The sequence below is a fragment of the Scomber scombrus genome, chromosome 6 (genome assembly GCF_963691925.1).
Source record: "Scomber scombrus chromosome 6, fScoSco1.1, whole genome shotgun sequence".
Classification (NCBI taxonomy): Eukaryota; Metazoa; Chordata; class Actinopteri; order Scombriformes; family Scombridae; genus Scomber; species Scomber scombrus.
In genome coordinates, this window is record NC_084975.1 from 24917209 (window position 1) to 24939864 (window position 22656).

The window sequence follows — 22656 nt, forward strand, 5'->3', positions numbered from 1 at the left end:
GCAACGACAGCTCAGTGTATCATAAACAGTGGAACAAAATGGCGGCTTGGTTTTTTGGGGCCGAGAGTGACACAGACTCCTCCAGAAAATGATTGAGGGCTGCAGCCCGCTAATCAATACCATTCCTGAGCTCATGGAGCACACAAAGCTGCTTACATGGCTTTTCCCTTCTCTCCTCCATCTTTGAGAGTTACAGAGTCCTCCTGCCACAACTATTCCAGCTCTGGAGCGCAGCGGAGCAGGCGCCTTCCCAGAGATGCAGCTACAGTAGATGTGTATTGTCGCTTGGCCGCTACCCAGCCCTGTCTAATTAGGCCCCCTCACATACCCTCTGTGGTGGCTTGTGTAATCTGCCCACTATGTGTCTTAGCTCCTCGCCACCCCATATAATTGTCTGCCAGTTCCTCTCCAGTGGTGATGTGGGCCCTTTTCCCATAACACAGACACAAAGGAGCAGGATAATGGCCCCCAGTTGTAGAGAAGAGAGCGGAGGCAGAGACAGAGGCGGAGTGGAGCCACTCCTCTCTGCTGTTTGAACTCTACACAGTCTTGGCTCCAGACAGACAGCAGGCCTGGAGGAGGCTGTCTGAGCCTTTATGGAGGAGGGGAAGGACAGAGACGCCGCACTCAGCAGCACATTCATATTGGAAAAATGGTATTTTCAGCAAAAAAGATATGATAACATGTTCATAAAAAAACAAAACCTCTCTCAGTTGTGTGTCTTTGCTCGCAGACACCTTGTTCACACACTTCAAAAAGCTCATCCAACAGTTTTGATGTGTCAGAGTCCCACTTTTAAAAACGCGTATCCTCATAACTGCACAGTTCAGCTCTCATTAAACCAGAATCAGAGTGTTACTGAATGCCTCTATTGCTGAATGTTGGCAGGGACTTATACCCCCCCCCCCCCCCTCCTCACTACCACCACCACCGCCAATCTGACAACCCAACACCAGCAATTATGAAGGAAGCCAGCTAAACCACATCCACCTTGGCTGTAGTTTTTAAGATTCCAGTAGGCTTGTAAAACTTCTTGGTTTCTCTGCATACATTCCAGTATCACTGTGGCGGTTTCAGGGTGCCGCATCCCTGGTCAGTTATAACAACGTCCATTGTGAGACAAGCTGGATGTGTGAGGTGAGACTGGCGACCACTGGCCAACTATGATGTGTTGAAGTGGGGACACCTTTGGAGGGACCTCCTGACTGCTGAGCCTGAGTCGTTTCATTATTTCCTCCAACACTATCCTCCACGACACCATCTCCTCTAAAACCCCCATCACCGGGGCTCCTTAGGACCTCAAGGACATGTGGATCAGTTGAACTAGCTTCTCTCATCATAGCTTTTATTAAAATCTACTTATAACCTGTGTTTGACACCGACTGAAAATGAAATATCATCACATATATCTTGATTTGTGTGCCCATGACTAGCGAATGACCATTATTAATAAACACCGGTGACATGGCAGCTCTTGTTTCCTGCATGAAAACATTTAGTTCATTTCTGATTTTTGTATCTGCTCCAAGGGCGCTGACTGGGAAAACACCTGGCATCAAACATCAAATGGCGGTTTCTTAAGAAATATCCCATCAAGTCGGGCGTCTAAAGAAACCATAAAAATAATGTAAAGAGACACTGAGTGAGATGCAAACAGAGAGCTAATGATACAGACCAAACAAAGAGAATTATTATGCGAATACTTTATTATCAATGTGTGAATGGTGTTAGCTTTTTGTCTGGATATTAATAGTATATGAAAACTATACACCAAATCCAGGCTTATCCTAATTTTGCTGTATAATTTCTCAAGTTGGTATTGAAAGATTCTTTATCTTTATATATATTTATATATATAATATATATAAGCCAAAGTGCATTTTCCGTTTTTTCCTCTTGTCCATATACACATTGCACCATACATAAATAATTACATTGTAAAAATGACTCCGTATTTACAAGTATAATATATATTTCATATAATATATAAAACTTTATATTAAATCTAGGTAGATGATATTTGGGATAGTTTGTGGGGTCCGTCTGTGTTATCTATGGTTGTTGAGGAGGATCTCCAGCCAGCAGGGGCAGGAGGTGATGAACTGTCTTGAGTAGCAGGGGCCCCAGCCCTTAGCGAAACTGATGCGCACACTGTTGGGGTCATAGGGTCCATCCAGGAGGTCAGCCTCTGTGGTGTGCCTCAGGAGGCACGAACGCTCATAGTCAAACACCTTGATGGAGTAGCCTGGCATCACCTTGCGCACCACCAGAGTTCTACTGTTAGGCACGTCCAGAGTAGGGGAGTTGACAAATATGGGGTGTTCACTGCGGTTATACGCCCAAACGCCGTCCGGCTCTTTGCTGAGGAGGATGCCGTAGCCGATTTTGCCTCGTGTGCGCTGAACGGTGCTGCTGCGGTGTTCCAGGTTGAGCTGGCCCAGGCAGAAGCCCGTCCCCTGAGGTAGATCATAGAAGATGCTGACGGAGTGCTCGTACACTGTGTAGAGGCGACCCACACGTGTGCGGTGCTCCCAGTACGCCACGTTACACCAGTGGCTCTGCTTAGGGGCATCAGGCGACATACTGGCATCTAGAAGAGACAGAGACAGAGAAACACTCATGAAACAAAACATAAACAAAACAAACAGGGCTAGTAAAAAGGAAGGCTTAAGTTTTAAGGGATTAACTATCTCTTTTTATTGTTCAGAGCAGATGGTCGAACTATAAATACTGAAGGAGGCATTGTATTGAAATCTAAGCCTTGTATAAATACCACTGCATGCACATCCGTCCAACACACACACAAACACACCGCCACACAGACACACATGGGCTACTATACATATCCTGGGGGTGGAGGGTGTAGTGAGGTCAGTCCTAACTGAACACCTGTAGTTCATCCCTCTGCCTCAAGAGGGCACTGTAACGATTACACGCTGACCGACCAGCACAGAGCCACTCACTGCTGCTCACACATGCACTTTCAAAACAGCTCCTGTTTACTAAAATGAATTCAGGATTACACTCAGTGTTTCCACTGAAAATTGGCAAATAAGTGCTTCCAGTGTGTTACGGGCAGTTTGAAAATGTACTAACAACTTTATGAAAATCAGTGTTTATCTTTTGCACATTTTTACTCAAGTGACAATAAACACAGCTGATGACAAAAACACTTTTTTTTCCTTTTTACAGTGGAACAAAGCTGGCATCTTGTTCCCAAACATCTCTGTCCAGTAAATCAGCTTGTTAATTCAGTTTTCATGGCTGCAGTCTGTGAACTCTTTTCAGTGACAGCCCTCAGCACTCCGAAGTGAGTTACTGCTCCCTAGGTAGAGTTCCATCTTTCACTGTACTGAAAAGACACACAGCACTGCCGACTACTTTCAGTCCACACTGATCAAAGCTGTCATACATTTATATTGCTCATAACATCAGTGATAGGACAAGAGAGGAGAAGCTGGTGGATGAGGAATAAAAGCGAGAAAAAGCACAGAGAGTTCCATGAGCTCACATCCGTCTCTTCACCCTCTACTCCTGGAGAATGAGGGTGCCTCTTTCTCCTCTTCCCTCATCTTCCTCACATTCCAGTAGAGTGGGGTTAACGGGAGAGGGCCAGGCAGGGGGTCCCCCTCCCCCTCCACCCAGCTCTTCCCCCTGCTGTGGGCCCAGGGACGGCATTCAGCTCCCTGACAACTTAGCACAAGCCCGTGACCCGCTGACCCCCCAGCCTTCATGCTATCAGCTCCCATTAACTCACACACAGAGTGATGCCATTATTTTGCTTCAGAGAGTCTATTGGCACAGAGGATTTAAAGCCTGGGCTTGTGGCCCCATTCCTTTCAGTCTCTCTGCTCTCAGGGCTTAATGACCGCCCGCCCCATTAACAAACGCCTTTAAGGTGGAGCATCGCGGATCCACACAGCAACAAAATGCCTCGCTCACCTCCCATCCAACTAAACCTTTCTGCTGAGTGACCCACATTAGTAAAGTTTATACAAAGATTAGCAAAAAAGTTGACCAGACTTGCACAGACAAAACGCCTGCTGGTTCAAGGCTCTCTGTGTTGCAGAGGGGGAGGAAAAGAGTGAGTGAATGAATGGGGATGTGTGGGGCTGGGGGGAGCTGCAGACAGGCTCTCTGTGTGTTTGCGCACACACTGATGGCTGAAATGACCCCCTCTCTTCAGGGGCCCCAACATGCATGTGCCATTAGTGAATTCCACACTCCAGCTCCTCCACTCTGAGCTCAGCTTTTACTGTGGCGGCTCGGCCACACAAAGAACGCAGCCCCAACTTGTTTATGGCCCTCTATTGTCTCAATCAAATGGAGCCCACACATCAAGGTAAACTCACTTTGAAACTCTGCACACAAACACAAAAGACCAAATGGCTACCGTCTCCTCCTTTTTAGATGGGGAGAATAAAGCAAAAACTATTTGGTCAACGGTATCTAGTTTTCACACGTAGCCTGGAACGAAGGTAGCCAGTAAGACTGCGAGGACCAGGAAGAGGAATGAGCAGGACAAAGGTTAGAAATGTATCTAATGTTAAGCCTGAGCCTGAGGGAAGACAATGAGCACACCATGAGCCAGGCCTTTTCCTGTTGCTCTGTTGTGTTAAGCGTCTACGTGTGGCTGTGCGCACATGTGTCTGTTTGGAGTGGGAAGAAAATCAGCTGGTGTATTTGTGTTTTTGTCCTGAACTTGTGTGTTTTGGCTACGGGGGGCGCTGAGGTGAGGGCTATGAGAGAAGAACTCATTAGGATCCCTTTAACAGAGCAGAGCTATCACCAATTGGCAGACTGTTTGGATAATATCACCACGGCAACTACAGCTTTTTACACTCCTGAGCTGGAGCTGCATGCCCTACTTCGACAGCTCAGCCTCTCAGATTCTTTCAAGGAAAGTTTTGTTTCCTCAGCCATGTTTTGGCTGTTCTGTAAATGTTTACCTTTTCCAAAAATGATATAAGAGAGTATGAAGACAAGTTTAATGAGTGAGTCAGGTTTAATTAATAGTATATGACCAGAAACTGATACAGATACAGGCCAGGCCAAGACTCAGACCAAACTTTAACGTCATACATGAAGCGTTGAAGGGAGGGCGTATGTCTCCCTCCCTTCTGACCACAGCAGAGACACCCAACTCTCTTTGACTCCATGTTGGGCTTTCAGAGGGTCTGCTCAGGGAGGAGCCTCGACGGGATGGGAGCAATTACTGGTGCTCTGCATCCATTTAACCCTGCCACCTTTTAACAGCTCCGTTTACCCATTAGAATAGTAGCGCATGTTATTATTGTTATTTTATTCTCAAAAGCCTCTCCTCTTAGTGTCAGTCTCACAGTCGATGGAAGCAGCCACAGTATGGCCGCTACACTTCCTGTTCCTACAGCCAGACGCAATGATCTGAACATGTGAAGGAGTTCATCAACTTTCATGGTTTTATAACCAGTCTCAAACTGGTAGTACCAAAAAAAGTGGACACACCTGTGGAAGCTATTTGGTCTACAAAAGGAAATATGTGGAATAAACAGCTACCAGTGCTCTACCAGCATGATAAGGACAACCTTTATTTGGTTTCCTTCAAGTGTTATGTAAAAAGAAAACAGATTACAACACTTAAAGTATAAAAAAGCCCACTGGCACATTTCAGCAAACTAAAAGTAGCCTTGAGCATCTGTATCTGCACGTACTGCATGTCGAGGTATAATCACACAGTAAACGCTACTCCAACAGGCAGCATTTGGTGTGCAGAGTTTGATTTCCATAACAAGGCGTGAGCTCCATGGAAACCACGTGAAAATGTTGATTTTTCTGTTTCCCTGTGGCCCATCTGATTGGAGGAATTCAGAGTATCAAACGCAGGACATCAGATCCGACAACAAACACAGACTTATATCAGTTTGCTGGAACACAGAAAGCAAACAGTGACGCATGCTCGAGTGCCTCAGAAAAGAAATGTCAGCTGTAAGTGGTGCTGGTTACTGGTTACATAAGTACACTGCATGACAAATGTAGATGCATGGAGATAATATATACTATGAATGCCGCAGGCAAAACAAACAGAAAATATGTTGTGATTATAGCGGTTATTTATAGCATTTTCCTCTATTATAAGTGAAGTACATGCCATTAACACAGCCCTTAAAACACGCCTATGCAGCTCGCCCAAACCTTTTCCACAGGTTTACATGTGGAAAAAAAGCAGATCGCTCAGCAATGAGTTCTTTGCACTCGAGAGCAAGTCTGGATAATTACTACTAAGTACACAGAAATGGGGGCTTGAAAGTTTCAATGGCAATCCTTGATGATCATCCAGTAATGCTTTTAAAGACAGCATGAAAAGGAGTGGGGGAAAAGGGCAGCGGGAGAAGCAGAAAAGAGCTGCCCCGGGGTAAACACAGCTCCACAGCCTTGGAGTGAGATGAATGGGAGGCCGAGTGTCAGGGACAGGCAGACAAACAACAGCTTCCCTCCGTGCTAACATCTCCCCACCAAGCTCCGGGGCCACCTCCATTATACTTCATCTCTCCTAATCCAGAGCGGGGAGCAGAGATGAACTCATTCCTCCAAAACTTTGCAGAGGAGGAAGAAGAAAAAAAAAACTAAAAAAAACAAAACACTGTTGCCAGTCCCTTTAAGCAGCCCAGTCGAGGGGAGGAGAGCAGCAAGGAGAGGAGGGGGAGTGAGCAGTCTCTCATCCTGTGCCAAGGATTAGATTCCCCTCCAGCTATTAGACTCTACCAATGAACTGATAGGCTGGGCGGCTGTGGGTGAGGAGGGGGGTAGGAGGACTCGGTGTGTCCTGAGTGTGTATATATCTGTGTGTGTGTGTGTGTGTGTGTGTGTGTGTGTGTGTGTGTGTGTGTGTGCACTGTGGTTGTATTCATGAATATTAAGAACTAATTTTTTTTTTTACCCAAAATGACCTGTGCATTCCTGTGCACCACTCCCTCCCATCATTTCTTAGATTTAGACTTTTTTCTTACAACTAAAACAACTAAGTGGAACTAAAGCAAAAGCCTCCTCCCTCCTGTTCAGAGTATGGTATGGCTTTAATTCTGTAGACAATGGTTCCTACAGGCTGACTATAACCCCTGTGCAGGCCACATTTAGGCTGGCGTCTGGGCTATCTCTGCCATCAAAGTCGGCTTTATCAGTCAGACACGCTAACTGGAGCTGCTCTTATATGTGTATGGATTTTTCTCCCTGAGGTCTGCCCTTTCTATGCAGGGAGAGAGAGAGAGAGAGAGAGAGAGAGAGAGAGAGAGAGAGAGAGAGAGAGAGAGAGAGAGAGAGAGAGAGAGAGAGAGAGAGAGAGAGAGAGAGAGAGAGAGAGAGAGAGAGAGAGAGAGAGAGAGTAAGGGAGAGAAAGCAAGAGATAGAGAGAGACAGATAGAAAAGAGAGGGAGGGAGAGAGATATGTGCTGGGAGAAAACACTGTGGGAGCAGAAAGGCCTGAGAAACTGAATCCAGTCACCAAGCCTGGCTGGTCACAATGGGAATGCTTTACATTGTCATCTACTTCCTCTCCACTTTCCCTCCGTTTCTGTTTCGGGATGACCCCTTGAGGGAGGAAAAGTGCTGTACCCTTGATAGCAGATAACTAACAGAATCCATAAATTAAATCAATAAATAACAGAGAGTGTAAAAAGCACAGGAAGCTACGGAGGCTAATACAGTGGAGCCGTCTGTGCACGTGAGTAAGAGGCTGCTAGTTTGAGGGAAAAGGCTTTGTTTTTTCTTTTCTTTTTTCGGGTGTAGAGAATATGCTGCTCATTTCCTTCAAGTTTCCTCCAAAGCTTTGCAATGTGTCAGAGACACAGAGCACACAAGTGGTGATGGTGGTGGTGGTGATGCAAGGAGTCTTTCAGGGCATGTAAAAGCGCCGTCAGAACCATGGGGGATGTTTGTGGATGCTGCATCTACAGGCCGCGTTAAAGGCCAGCGATGTCTGAGAGGAGCACCGAAAGAAAAACACTCAGTGAACATCCTGCTGGGTGAGCTGTGCCCTTTAACCTCCCCATACAACCTATCTGTTAGAGTGTGTGTGTGAGTGTGTGTGTGCATGTTTGTTTGTGAGTGTGCGAGGGAGGTTCGAGCCAAGTAGGCTGGAGCGTTTGAGTAGAGGAGACCCTGCACATTCCTGAACTCCCCCTCCTCCTTGCTGTGCCTCCTAACTTCCTACTCTGGTTAGAACTGTGGGGGGTGGGGGTGCAGCAAGAAGGTTAGTTCTTTCTTGTCCTTTAAGAGTCTTGCTTGCTTAAAATGTATCACCGAATCATATGATGTTGGTCTAAATCGTCTATTTTCTTCATACTTTTCTACCAGCGATCAGAGTCCAGACGCTTCTCTTCTGGGGAAAACCAAGACTGAACACTGAGGGAGGAAACCAACTTTAGCTGGTCTATATGCTCAAGCTATGTTGAAGGTTTGGTTTCAAATGAACAATAACAAGGAACTCTATTATTACGAGTTATATTAGTCTGACTAATTTAAGGCGAAAGGTAAGTATTGGGTTTCCACCGGGCTGGAAGGTGGAGCAGCTATGATGGACAGAGTTGCCGTTCAAACAATGGTTTCCTATTGATCGGCCCAGTGGATCAGAGTCTGTGAGGAGAATGTGTTCTGTCAGGATAATGTGGCACCAGAGTTTCTGTTTCAATCACAACACTTGCAGGGCTGTAACCCACACTCCTCCACCGCGGGCATCCAGACACTAGCTCCCCAAACAAAGACAACTGTTTCCCCCCCATCTCTGACAAGTCAACCCGTTCACAACAAGCAAGACATTCATTAAAAATGCAGGAGTGAACATTTCCAATAATTTACAAAGTCCTTCCCTGTCAACATCTGCAAAAAATCTTGAAGCTAAAGGGAATGGCAGGATTTCATTAAGTAAATTATGTGCTGGCAGTCACAGAGAGGGGAAGAGGGGGAAGCTACAGCCAGACCTCTAATCTAAACCGTACCCTGAAATGCGACAGCCTGACTGCACGTACTGAGCCACACGGCCAAGACTTTACAATGCACACAAATAAAAAGATAAGTAAAACACACATTACAAAAGTAAATATATTTTTCCCCGGGGAACATAGTCAATGAGAATTTTCACATAAGCATGTTTACAACATGCTTAGGAAATAAAATACCTGTGTGTGCAGTCAGTACAGTCAGATCAGCCATTGTAAACAATATATTATCATGTGTGTTTTTCTAGATCATCACTCCAAAAAAAGGGTTTTCTGGGTAGATTTTAAAGGCATCAGCTTTCGGGAACAAGATCAAAGGCTCCAAATTATGTCTATCATACTTGGCCCCATGTTAGGACATGGGAGTGGAATGAAGATATATCTTCAGTAGATCAAGTTCAAGATAAGGAAAGACAGAAAATCAAGTCCCTGTCTTTCAGTTTACATGTGTACAGTAGAGAGAAAATTAACCAGGCCTGAGTACTCTGGGAGTTTACTGTTCACTCGTCCACAATGAGCTCCTATCATTTCCCTCTAGCTGTAAAAGGCTTGTGTAGAGATGGCGAATGACATGGGCCCCTACAGTTAATCCACACACAGCATTCTGGAGGCTCAAAGAATGCGCTGGCTATTCTGAGTTTTAAAAATACTGACAGCCATAGGTTCAGGCACAACTGTCAATGCTCCTCTGGGGAGGAAGGGGGAAAAAAATCTTAAATCTATTTTAGCCAGCAATCAGACCACAGGCCTAAATCATAGCTGGCCAAGGCCAGTGTCTGGATTTATAATTGTGGGTAAAATGGTCAGAAAATAAAAACAGCATCTACAACTGGCACCTCCTTCACTACACTTTGCCAGGCGATGCAAGGCTGGCACATTTACAGTGGCCAGCTCGAATGGAAGTATTGTTCCCCCTCTCAGCCTTGAGAGGAGGCACCATAAAACACTAAACTAACAGTTGGACATTCCATACATTTTTAATGGCATTGCACACTCTTTATTTGTTGCTGTAACCCTGTGCCCTGAGCTGAATGAATGGCGCTATTGGTAGAGGCGGGTGCTGCGCTGCGGTGTGAAGGGAGTGAAGATGGTAACAGCAGCCCTCCCTTAGCACACGACTAGATTAGCTCACTCACTTTGTTTGCTAAGGTAGAATATGGGGCAAAAATTATAGCCTGAGCACACCCGTTATTTCTACCGACTGTACTTTCTATCTGTGTGGTGAGACTTAAAATGAAACACAGTCCACCTTATCCTCGTTGAGCACAGTACACTCCGTAAATTCAAATGACAAGCACAGCACTGTGAGCTTAGACTCATAGTTATGTATGAGGCTGTAGATTAATCTTTATCTGTGAGCCCTTCAGAAGTTAGTCAAACACCCAGCAGCACTGGCACCACACTGGCTTGCCAAGTAGAGACAGATAAATACTAAGCTCAGCAGGCTAGTTTCTGTTGACATGTAAGGGGTTTCAGGCCTCTCCAAGGACTGCTTTAGATTAGCATGGCTTTCACTCTACACGTAGAGGTCACATTACCTCACCATGTCTAGGACCTGTGTTGCCAGCCCTGTCTGAAAATCAACTCTTAGAGCAACTTCAGTGCAAAACAATCTCAGCACAATGACAACAAGAATCCCTCCTCTGCATGTACGTGACAAATTAAAAAGTGCTTACTTCTGACTTGCATTTCCGCTGCTTGACACAGTCAGCCCACACTAAGGAAGATTGCTCTATTATAAACCAATGAGGATTGCTGTAAATGCTGCAAATGTTGACTTGGCTCACATCTTCAAGTCTTCAAACTGAAAGAAAAAAGAAAGATCCAAATCTAATGGTCGAAACAGCCTATTTGTATAATTTGAGGGGAAACAACCTAGACTGCAATCAAATCACTAACAATCAAAAGCATCCAAACACATACACAACAACAAACACGTCATATAAGTGAACAAATAGGTCATGTAGACCGTGGAGGAGTCTGCTGAGAGTCTTCAAAGTCATAACCCCTGAGAGAAAAAGTTGAAAGTGGATTTCTGACACACCACAGTCTAACAATGCTGAGAAAAGGAAAATGAAAAATGGCCTTATCGTTCTTATCAATGGCTCTTTTTCTATGTGTATGTGTGTTACGTAAGGGGAAACGGAAGCCAGCCTCCCAGGACAGGAACGGATACTTGAGACGAGGACTGTGGGTACAGGCCTCACACCACTACAGAGAGAATAGAGCACAAGACCCTTCAGGATGTATAGCTACAACGCTCCACCTCCTCTCTCCCACCCCCTCTGCCTGCTTAAAACGGACTCTGCAAACTGGACATGACAAACGGGTGAGGAGAGCCCCCTCATGTCCCCCGAGATGCTGGCCTTCTCTTCAACATTCCTCAGTCTCCCCCCACTGTCAAAGGGGCAATTCACCGCCTTGCACTGCTACAAAACCCAGGCAGCTTTTTAAAACAGGATGTTTGTCTGAGGCCTCCTTCCCCTCAAATAAACAATCCGCAAAACCTGATTTCGGGAGGCAGGGTGGAAGCACTCGAGTCACATTATTTCCACATCCCGTATCCTGGAGCACTGGGGCTCCTGAGGGAGTGTGGGCGGCGAGGCGCTGGGAAGGCTCAGGGCTGCGGTGGAAACCTGAGGCCATGTGCCAGGCTGCAGGGGGAGATGAGCCCAGGCTGCATCATTCTCTGTGGGATGGAGGAGGGGGATCATACCTAAGAGTAGGGAGGGGGACAGGGCCAACATGCTGATGCAGTTGTCACTCCATCAAACCATACCTCTCACTGAGCACTGCAAAGTCAGAGTACTGCTGTTACATCAAGTTGTCTAAATGTTTGCACAGTGGAAAAGAGATATACTGTAAATGTATATAAATGAATACATTATTAGTGGCCCACTGAATATAACAGTTGCTGATTTGTGCCGGGCAACTCTAAATTATTTGGCTCTGAATTTGGGTGTGTTGTAAATGATGTCAGCTATATTATGTCACTCAGCATCACGCTTACGCTCAGGAGAGAAAAAGTAGAGCACAATTTAAAAAGGAGCTATCCATAAAATACCAAAAGTCACCGCAATGAACTGAGTAGATGATCTAATACGGAAAAACATAATGAGACACTTCGGAGCAAATTAGAGGTGCAATCTATCAAAAATATTTTCACATGTGTACAGTAGATATGCTGTTTCATTTTGCTCCTTTAGCAGAGGCGGAATCACATGCCTTCAAAGTCAGATCAACAAGTATGGGCCCAGTCTAATCTGCTTTAATCAAGAGATGCATCACATGCCTTGATTAGACTGTCTAATTATTCCATGCATTTCCACTGTCTCTGACACAGACAGAGGGAATGGTTTGATGCTTAGTGCTGGCCTCTTCCTGACACAGACAGGCAGGCTTATATTAATATTGACTGCACAATTTAATTTGCTTTGCTCTTGTGTGTGAAAGTATGCAGGCATGCATCTGGACTCATATGAGGACCCAAAGGAAGAAACAGAGACTTAAAAACGTATAAACAAAAGCTTTACAGACGCCTGTTTGCTGTTACAGCACCTGCACATAGTACACTGCAATTTCCCTGAGCAATCTGTTTTGTGACTCACATGAAGCCCTTCCCATCTATCTACTAACTGCCTTGTTCTGCCTGGAAGAATCAGTCAATACCAGAGTGGACCTGACACAGTGCCTGTCTGCAGACAAGACAGCCAGAGAGGCAGCGCTGGCCTTTCCTCCAGAGACAGGCAGGCCGACGGGGGAGAATCTGGTATGATTACTGTGTGGGAACCCTGACTACCTGCCGATGCCCTCTTCCCTTCAGTAAGCGCTTCAGCACTCTGTGTAGTCCATGTCCTGTAACTTTCAATCTTTCCACTCCTCCTGTCCAACTTTCCTACATTCTCAGGAAGGGGAAGAAAATAGGAAAATAAAATAAAATAAGGACAGTGACTCAGGTCACTCTGCATGTCCTCTGGTCGCTTGACCCAGCAAATCTGAGGGAGCCCCTCTATTCACACTGGTGATGTCAACTCACACCAACATGAGCGTGTACACACAGTGTTATGCTGACAAATTCCAATGGGTTGATTGAGGACGAAACCTCTGATAAGTGAAGAATGTAGGCAGACTGGAGCCATGATCTTACAGTGTAGAGAGGGCAGGACAGCATCATTCATTTTACATAAACATTGTTAACATGGTAACCACTATAAAGAATGATACACCCTAACAAACACCATCCACAATGATTAAAATTCTTAAGTTACATCTCTGCAGCATTATAATGAAGAAGTGTCAAACATGAAGAGCGCCATATCTGTGCATTTACATGAACTTCAGTAACCACGTTACTCATACAAACCAGGTTACGCAGGTAATTGCAGAACGCATTTACATGCACTGTAGTAATCAGTCAATCAGATTTCTGTGTGTGTGTCGGAGCAGACGGACAGTGCAGCGAGAGGCGAGGCAGACAGACGGAGTGGAGTGTGAATGTGTCTTAATTGAACTTGTAGTCAAAAGCTCAGCAATGGAACATATTTAGACTTCTGGAAAGCTGCTTTGCGTCAGTTTCCATTTCGGTGGGAATTATTTCTAAATAAAAGGACACATTGATATGTGTAAGTATCTCTCCTTTAGCCAATAAGAAACCTGGTTGCTTGTATACATGGCCAAGAAATCAACTTTTCCGGGAGATATCTAGCTAGGGAAATCAGGTTTCAGGGCAGGGGATTACCCTGATTATGATAACCAGGCTCCTCATTTACATGACATTTAAGAAACCAGCTCACAGGAGAAAGCCTACTGTAACGGTATCACTTAGGTGTATGTCAACGCACTGAATGTTAGAGACAATATGACTGACATAATGAAGTCAATGTGTAGGAGAAAAAGCTCTCACACAGTCATACAGGAAGCAATGAGACCTGCTTCAAAGAGCTTAACTCTGATGTCCACACAACGAGTCCCAGGCAGCGAGGAAACAGGTGTGTGGGCAGACTGGGAGAGCAGCACAGGCAAAGGCACATTCCCATTCATACTAAAGGTACAGACATCACACAGTGCCTGCTGGGGCTGTCTCTCTCCCACACTGCGACACAGACATTTAAATACATTGATGGGAAAGGTCCAAATGTCTATGATCACATAATACAATGATGTGCACATGGGGACGCTTTTTTAACAATGCATCACTAAGAACTTTTCAGCAAGTTAAACAACTGCGAGAATGGCATTAGCACATCATGTAACTGTAATATTAACTTCCCAAAATACAGCGTATGTATTCAAGTACCAAGAAACGCACCAAATCAATTTTAAATAAAAATCTAAAACCAAGTATTTTCCCAGTTCCCTTGAATATATTCTGTATATTGGTCGAGGTTGTTGAGCAAGCTTGACCAAACCAACCAGTTTCGATCTGTTTTTCTGCCATTGTGTGATGCAGAAGAATGCTCAGCGAGTATTTCTGTAGCCCAGGGCTGCAAACTGTAGTTGATTATTTGACTACACCCCAGCCACCCACCCATTGCCCCCCAGACTTGCTTTTAAGAGGTTTACTTGTTCCTGTATCAGGGGTGGAGTCTGGATCCCATACAACTCCGGTTACACACACAGTCACTCGCTACCCAAGCTGCAGGGGGATTCACAGGGAATGTCATCTCCAGGTCAGCGGCATGTTCAACACAGGATAACTTGACAATATGCATTACAAGACTGTATTTTTAAGCTGAACTAAGCAGGCTTTATAAGGAGGCCTTCTGGCTCTCTGTCTTGTGATGACAAAAAATGCTCTGACAAACAACGGCAAATGCTTGGTGGAGAATCTGTAGCATTGACAAGATGCTGACAGTTTGTTTCACTCAACATGTATCTAAAACCAACCACATACCACCACCCTGTCCAAACTGTCCAAAACGAAGCTGGCTTCACAAATGAGCTCACAGCACAGAAAAACTACCACCCTCTGTCATTCCCTTTCCTAAGTCCAAGTCGCTGAGTGTGTCACAGCCAACAGTGAGTGATCAAGCCCGGTCTGTACAAGCAGCAACACAGTTGGAAGAAACCAAAGCCTAGCATGTCTAGATCCTCCCTCCTCACCACAGTCTCTGAGGAATTGTGGTGCGCGCTCTGACAAGCCCCTCATTTGTTGACTCAGGGAGTGTCGCCGGGCCATGCTGAGGTGGTGACAGCATGTGTACTGGGGAGGAGGGGGCCCTTGCTGACTGAATACTTCACTGCCAGGTAGCCATGTCAACTGCTCAGTGTCCAGGCCTCTGAGCCATGGCAGACCCTTGAACAGGAAATGCTGTTCCCTGCAAGCCCCAAAATGAGGTCTCTGACTCCATGTCCTCATGATACTATGCATGCTGGCTGTGGCCCTAATGTGAAAGGGGGAGGCATGCTTACTCTATGCCATGAGAAAGGAGTGTTTCATTTCAAATCAGAGGACAGGACTGTTTCTACTCGCTTCCTTTGGTGTGGCCCCATTCACAGGAGCAACTCCATTTCCCTGAACCCACCCCTCCCTGCAGCCCACTTACAGCCGAGCTAGATAGAGTTGTACGTGTGAGTGTCTGTGCACATGCATGTGCACAAGTATGTGTGCTTGTGTGTGTTTCTGAGCGAGCTTGGATCTTATTACAGTTTGATCCCACTCAAATATTTCTGAAAGAAAAACAGAGGAGGGGAGGCCGGCTCTGTGGCCAACACACACGCCCCGCTGAACCTCTGCACCGCTCACAATGAAACCTTTATCTATAAAGCTCGGACTGTTCATAATGGCCTTTAATGAGAGGGAATAAAGCACAACATCAAAATGAAATTACCTTTGTAAGTTTGCCTATTCATCCAGATACACTCCACAGCTATGCAGAATACAGCATTGCACTGTTATTAGAGTGCACTCTGAAAGAATTAAACCTCCCTTTAGCTTTTTTTCAGCTAGACTATTTCAAAGCCTGAAAACAGGACAATGCAACACTCAACAAAGTTCTCTGTAAATTCATATATTCTTCTACTCTGACTTCATTAAAAGACACAGGGGAACAAACACATCAGGATGAGACACTAATCTCTTATTTACATATTAACATCTGTCCCGTGCCACTATATCTTGTAGAAACAGTAGGTTCTTCAATGCTCAAACACTATCAATTAATCATAGAGCCAAACCCCAAAGTTTTTCTAAAATGATCTTTCCCAAGTGGATAACTTTGTCATTGAGATATTTTTATCCTGCAAAATACTAAATCTGATACTTGGGCACATGGTGCCTTCAGTGGAAGCTCTTAATTCAAGCTAATATGTGTCCAATACCAAAACTACAACTTCAAACAGCTGCTCACACATGTATGGCAGTAAAAAAATGACTGCAGTTGAGACTTAGTACCTAAAAAATGTCATTAAATGGATAGAAACCAAACTCACTTCTATGTACTGTATTTTAAACCAGAATTTGACCATCCAACCCTATACAGTCTGTCTACTGTGCCAAGAAAAAGTAAACAACATCTACTGTTACAAAATGTAAAGCATAACATTAAAGACTTTAAAGTACTATGAGAAAATGAAGGCTGTATTTGACAAATTACTTCAATATTTACAGACCCAGATCCTCTGGGATGATAACCTTCTGGTAATCATTAATTTCTAAAATCAGTGTAAACCGTTTCGGAAATAAGCTCCTTATTTGGAGACTGACGGCAGTTGCAGAAACACACCCACCTGAGAATTCCCCTGGTGTGATGTTTGGTGAGCTGGCTGCCTCGGTTTCAGTGTAAGACAATGTGGAGTCTGACAGATCTGTAGGGAATAAAACAGAAATTATCACCCTGAACTATTTATCACTCACTATTTATCATGTCTATCAGACTCAGTGGATACCTCTGTCTAATTGTAGCATTTCCCCAAGAATGTTTTCCTTATTTTTTTCATTAAACATGAAAATCATTGTTGTTTAGTGTCAATTTCATGTTCCCAATCCACTAAAGACTATTAGCTTCATCCCATAGTGGTTAACATGGCAGCTTCACTTACAGGCTTTACCTGATGACATCCACTCCAAATGCCGCCAGAAACCTCAGCTGTACTCAGGCTTGCAGCCCCAGCTAGCAGCCAGGCTCCAGAGTCCCAGCAGCCCACAGTACATACTACCCACACCATAACTACCAACACTGGCTCTGGCTGGCATGCTGACATTATGCCACATGCTGGCCTAGGTCTCATCTCAAAGCTACCACGCAAATTGCCAGTCACTGTGCCTAATTATGGCCATTAAAATTCTCCACATTGTTTTATTCCTGTTTCTTCTTTCAGATAATCCTGTAAAGCCAAAGTCTAAACAAGAGACTGGCCCTGCAGTTTGCAAGTTCCATTACAGATGTTATTATACATATTAAAGAAAAAGATGATAGATGAAGTCATTGCAGTAGTAAATCTTCCTGGTTGCAAGTGACAGCAATGAGGATATAATTTTAACAACAGAACACAGATGTACATCAATAACTGAGGATGAAATAGAAGGAATGATTCAGGTTTGTCACTTACCCAGTGGCTTGTGTTCTTCATTAGGGGAAAGCCTCGAATAAGGAGGTGGGGGTGACTCTGTAACACAAAACAGTCATGTCAATAACCTAATAATGAGAAGAAATGCTATTTAAAATATATTTATGTAATTAAATGAGCGGCTTGGGGTTCTAAAAACATCAACAATAATTCTTGGGCAATGTTTACATATGTTGGACTAGTATACTTTAAGAAAGAAAATGCATGTTAAGAAGTTAAAAGGTGTAAATGTCCTGCAGGCTGATAAAGCTAGTCAGTGAAAGATCTGTCATTTCTTTGTGCACAAATCTTGTACTGATATCTCCTACGCTCCTCTTTGCACGCACTATGTAAAGACACCTATCTGATAATGTCTGATATTACAGTAATAAAAAGTTAAGCAAACATTGTTTGCTACATTATAGTCTGTATGAAATTACAGTCATTAATGGGTAATAGAGACAAAAAGAAACATGCCTAGCCTACGCAACAACATTCACGCCACAATAAAGCTTTAAGCTTACAGCTTCATTTAGAGGAGACAGCAGACTACATCATAACTTTTAAGGCTTTGTGCCTGCCCAACAGAATTAAATAATTTTGTTTAATTAAGGCAAATTAAAAAGCTAATAAAGCTAAAAGAAAGCTACACATTATTGATGTTATTTAAGAACATAATATTTAACTAAAGCAGCCATTACAACAAACCAGAGACTAACCATAACTTTAAGTTAGTAGTTTATTGAATCAAGAGTAAATCTCTGCTTTTAACAGCACTGTGTTCAGAGAACTTGATTTTATCTAATAAAAAGAGGAGGAATGAAGAGAATAACTTGCACAAGAGGGAAAGCAGAGGAAAGAAGACTTTGTGAGCACACTGTGACCTCGCCTACAGGGAAAAGGGGAAGGAGAAAAGCATAATAGCAGCGGGTCCTTTAAGAGTGGCGGCAGTAATTGCCAGGATCTGAACTCAGTCACTCAGATACACAGCTAGTCAGTCTGGCGCCAGTAGTATGCAAACTGTATATTATCACCACTCCTTCACCTAAATAGCATGAGGGGACCTCCTTAGGACAAAAGGGCTTTTAAGGCGCAACTTGAAACTGATCTCATTCGAAAAGTATAATGCCTGGCAAAATAAAAGGAAAAAGTTTTGGTCCACTTAAATGCGAGCTCTCTGCCACACATTACATGCTGATTTATTCTTTAAAATCTCTCACACAAAACTTAGCACTTTTATTTTCAATTCACTTTAGAATCAAACAGAAGCAGATTGAACTGCAGTTTAAAAAATCTTGTCTTTAGGCATATTTTAAGTTGTTTTACAAAGGATTCAAATGTTTTCCAGGTAAGATCTATTTCATGCATTGAGTGCTACTCTTATTTAATTCTATATATCTTACTTTCGCATTTACAAACAATGTCAAAACCAGTAATTAAGGTCTTGATTCAAAGCCCCCCCTCTTGAATAGCATGAAAGAAATACCAGCTCTATCGGCCACGCATGAGCGCATGTGAGCTATGTCTACTACGAGCCTTAGTCCCAATATGGGGTATGTGCCCCTCTCCCTCTTCTTACAATTCATCTTGCTAGTTTTAGTGAAGAGAAACTCACACAGCACAGTCTTACATCCACTTCAGCAGAGGGAACAAACTTCTTTCATATTCTAACACAGTCTCTTCAATCCAACAAACACAGTGATTTACTGACAAACCTGGAGCTCTATACACGCAGTTCTGATGAGGTCAGACAGCATGGTGTGACAGGAGGGCCAAAGCTGCATCAGTTTACTACATTTGCGCACTATGAATTATGATATTGTTGGACTTATGACTTTGAAGTGCTTGTCACAGCCAGCTGGCTCTAGTAAACATGGATGTTATGGAAAATCCACCTCCTGTGCCAGTGAGAAGACAGAAATACTGACGCTTGCATCTTTACACGATACCACGCGTTGTCATCGGGTCAACCGGGTCGAGTGGCCCAGCGTTTAAGGTTTGCCAAATCACAGGCCTGCCCCCTGCCAAAATGTAATCTGTTTAATATAGGTCAGGGAGGTTCTGCCATAGATAGTTCATTGATAGTGAAGATAAAGCTCTATTCTCTACCACAACACCAACTACACTTAACCTATGGCACCAGGTCCATATCTGTGAGTAAGTCTTTACATTCATATGTGTTTACATTGTCAATGGTTTGACCTACCTGGCAATAAACCTGAAACAACCAGACATAAGAACTCAAACACAGCCATATTAACAGTCTAACTGGACACATTGAAATGTTCAGACATACTAAAGATGCCATGTGCTAAAAGTTATTAGGGACTGAATGTGAAGACTTTAACTTAGAAGAGCTGGAAGGACTGCTGCAGTCCAAACAAACACACTCCACTATTGTGGGGCCCAGATGTTACAGGCTAGTGTGAGTGATGTTCTGGTGTAGCACTGACAAAAGCTGTCAAAGCAAATCTTTAAATGGGACATACACATCAGACTGAATTAATATTTTCCAAGGCATTATGTTAAAATGTTCCCGAATAAATGAGGGAAACATGGAATAACAATAAACTGGAAAAAAGAGAATATTCACACATTTATGTGGCGTCAAATCTACCTCAGCTCATATTCTTTGCTCAAACTGAGATTATTGTTCACCTTGCCATATGGATGACTTCTGCAATCATTAACTATTTAATCAAATGCCCTGCCTTTCTTTCCATGTGCATAAAGGTAAGCCAAACAAATAAAACAAGGTGATAGAGTTCATTTCTACCAGTATCAACATGACCTTTTCAGTTGTCTTAATAATCATATGGCTATTTGAAATGCACATTGAATAAATAGACATAATTATTTAGCTTTATCTGCAGGGTTTTACCTGTATGTTTAGGCAGAAGTAAAGATATCTTACAGACAACTGAAAAGGGGCCAGACAAGAGAATAAAAGAACACCTATGCTTGGAAAGCAAACAGTATAGACCCTGGTGCCTTATGGTCACCTGTTAATACTTGGACTTATTAACAGGTTTTAGACTTCTTGGTGACTTTACCCTGAGCAGCAGCATCTAAGGGGGCCCCTGTGGTACAACAAAACAAACACTGTGAGTGTGTCCCGGCAGATGCTCTTACCTGGCCCACAGAGCCGGCTGTAGTGATAGGGATTGCAGCATACTGACGGACTGTCCAGGGCCCCAAAGCTCTTACACTCACAGAGCGGTTTGAGCTGGGCTGTGTGCTGGAGGTCGGACCAGCGGTACAGTTTACATACAAGGAGCTGTGGAGATGCCACATGGCCGCCCAACCTCAGTTCTGTCCCAGGAACCATAACACAGTCGCTCGGCATCCCTCCTCTGGACTCCACTGCCTCAAGTAAGGTATCCAGCGCCTTTTCCTTTAGCCTTTTTAAAAGAGAGTATGTGGCTGATTTCAGCTCTTGCTCTAACATCGCACGTGGCATCGCCTCCTGCGCCTCAGGAGAGCCGCTGTCCCGTGGTCCAAGGTTCCTCAACACGAAGTGACACGAGCCCGGATCCCTGGTACCCTGAGCCGTCTCTGGACCCCTGAGCTCGGAGTGGTCCCGGTCTTTAAATAAGCAGCACGTCACTGTCCTGCATTCGCTGTCCTGTATGGAGCGGGGGCTCCCCTGCTCCTGGACGCACACAGCACCCCCATCTTGGTCCGACGTGACCCCCAAGCCGCTGTTCTCCACGGGGCTCCGGGTGCACACACCCCCTATGTCCCCCACAAAAGACCCGCTAGGGGTCATCGGTCTGAGCTCCGTTTTGGGAATTTTCTCTGGGTTGTTGCCGAACAGATCGTCCCTACAGCCCTCACTAGTTTTGCCATTTCCATCTTCCCCTTCTTTATCTGGGATCAAACGGCTTCTCCAGAGTCGCCGCACAAGACCTGAGCGTTTCGTCCTGAACATACGACAACTTGAAAATCTATATGGGTTTTTTTTTATTCTTGTACGGATATCCGAATATTACAGATACTTCTGCGGTCGTTGCAAAACATTAATGTCTCTGAAATGCCGTGCAAAGCATGCACAGCCAACTGACAAGCATTGGTGGCAAAACCGCAACATTAGAGTGAAGGCTATTTTGTCGCATCTACAACAACAAAACCGCGCAATAAATGCACTGCAGCATTCCGATCAAAATGCATGAATTAACAGACTATACTGTAAATGATCAAGCGGCTCAAATTGTGACTTACTATCCCGGATCGCTGCGGAATGGATTGTTTATATATTTGCTACGAACGAATAAAAAAGGTAGAATACATAATAACATAACATAATATACTTTGTAACATAATCCAAAGCCGGCAGCCTTCAGCCCAAGACGGCAACTCGCAGCCTGAAACAGTTTCGGACTTTTAACGACCTCAGATCTACTTTCTATACCGATACATTGAGCATATGGTACTTCGAGGCGATTTAATCCCAGTAAAAATGCTCTAGAAGTCAGGATCCTTGTTTTCTTCTTCAGATGTCAGTGCACTTCTTTTTCTTTTTTCTTTTTACAATCCCAACAAAATATCCATGCGAGCTGAAACTACATGAAGAGGATCAATCCCGGTGCTGAATCGCACTCCTGCTTCTCTACTCAGACCTAAACCAAACTGCAACCCAGATCCCTTTCTTTCTCTGTTTCTCTGTCTTTTTCTTTTTTTCTCCCCCTCTTCCTCACACACACACATACACACACACCACACACACACACACGGGGCCCCCGAGGAGAGCGGTGGAGCCATTGGCTGACTACCATCATGTGCTAGTCTAGACACTTTGGCGGCTGTGAGCTGCACTGATTGTTGCGCAAACAAGGTTCTATGGAGGACAAAAAATGACTTAAGTATACATAAATAAATGCATGAATAAATAATTAAATACACAAGTAAATAAACTACATACATGTTAGTCATGAAAAAGGACATAATTAAATTAACATATTTTATGTATTTATACATTTCCATACATCAACCTTTATTAAGGGTATTTATGTATTTCTACATTTATTTATTTCTGCATTTCTTCAATTATTTATTTCCACTTTTAAATTTCATTATTTCTTTATTTCTATATTTCTACATTTATTTATTTTCCATTTTAAAATTTCATTATTTCTTTATT

General features: G+C 43.9%; 1 protein-coding gene across 1 annotated transcript; it reads right to left on the reverse strand.

Annotated features, from left to right (window-relative positions):
* Window positions 1-1702: 1702 nt before the first annotated feature.
* On the reverse strand, window positions 1703-22162 carry smad6b (SMAD family member 6b). Its single transcript, XM_062421438.1, has 4 exons — window positions 20649-22162; window positions 17520-17576; window positions 16698-16775; window positions 1703-2590 (listed from the first exon to the last, which is right to left on the reverse strand). Exons 1-4 carry the CDS (start codon window positions 21445-21447, stop codon window positions 2049-2051), a joined length of 1476 nt encoding a protein of 491 aa, XP_062277422.1. The 5' UTR covers window positions 21448-22162; the 3' UTR covers window positions 1703-2048.
* Between the last annotated feature and the right edge of the window lie 494 nt (window positions 22163-22656).

What these genes read in the sequence shown, in the direction of transcription:
- smad6b (XM_062421438.1), bottom strand. Translation starts at nt 21,447, where the DNA reads ATGTTCAGGACGAAACGCTCAGGTCTTGTGCGGCGACTCTGGAGAAGC. An exon ending in CAGCCGGCTCTGTGGGCCAG is followed by an intron (nt 17,577 to 20,648) that starts GTAAGAGCATCT and finishes TTTGTGTTACAG; the next exon opens with AGTCACCCCCACCTCCTTAT. An exon ending in CACACCAGGGGAATTCTCAG is followed by an intron (nt 2,591 to 16,697) that starts GTGGGTGTGTTT and finishes TGTCTCTTCTAG; the next exon opens with ATGCCAGTATGTCGCCTGAT.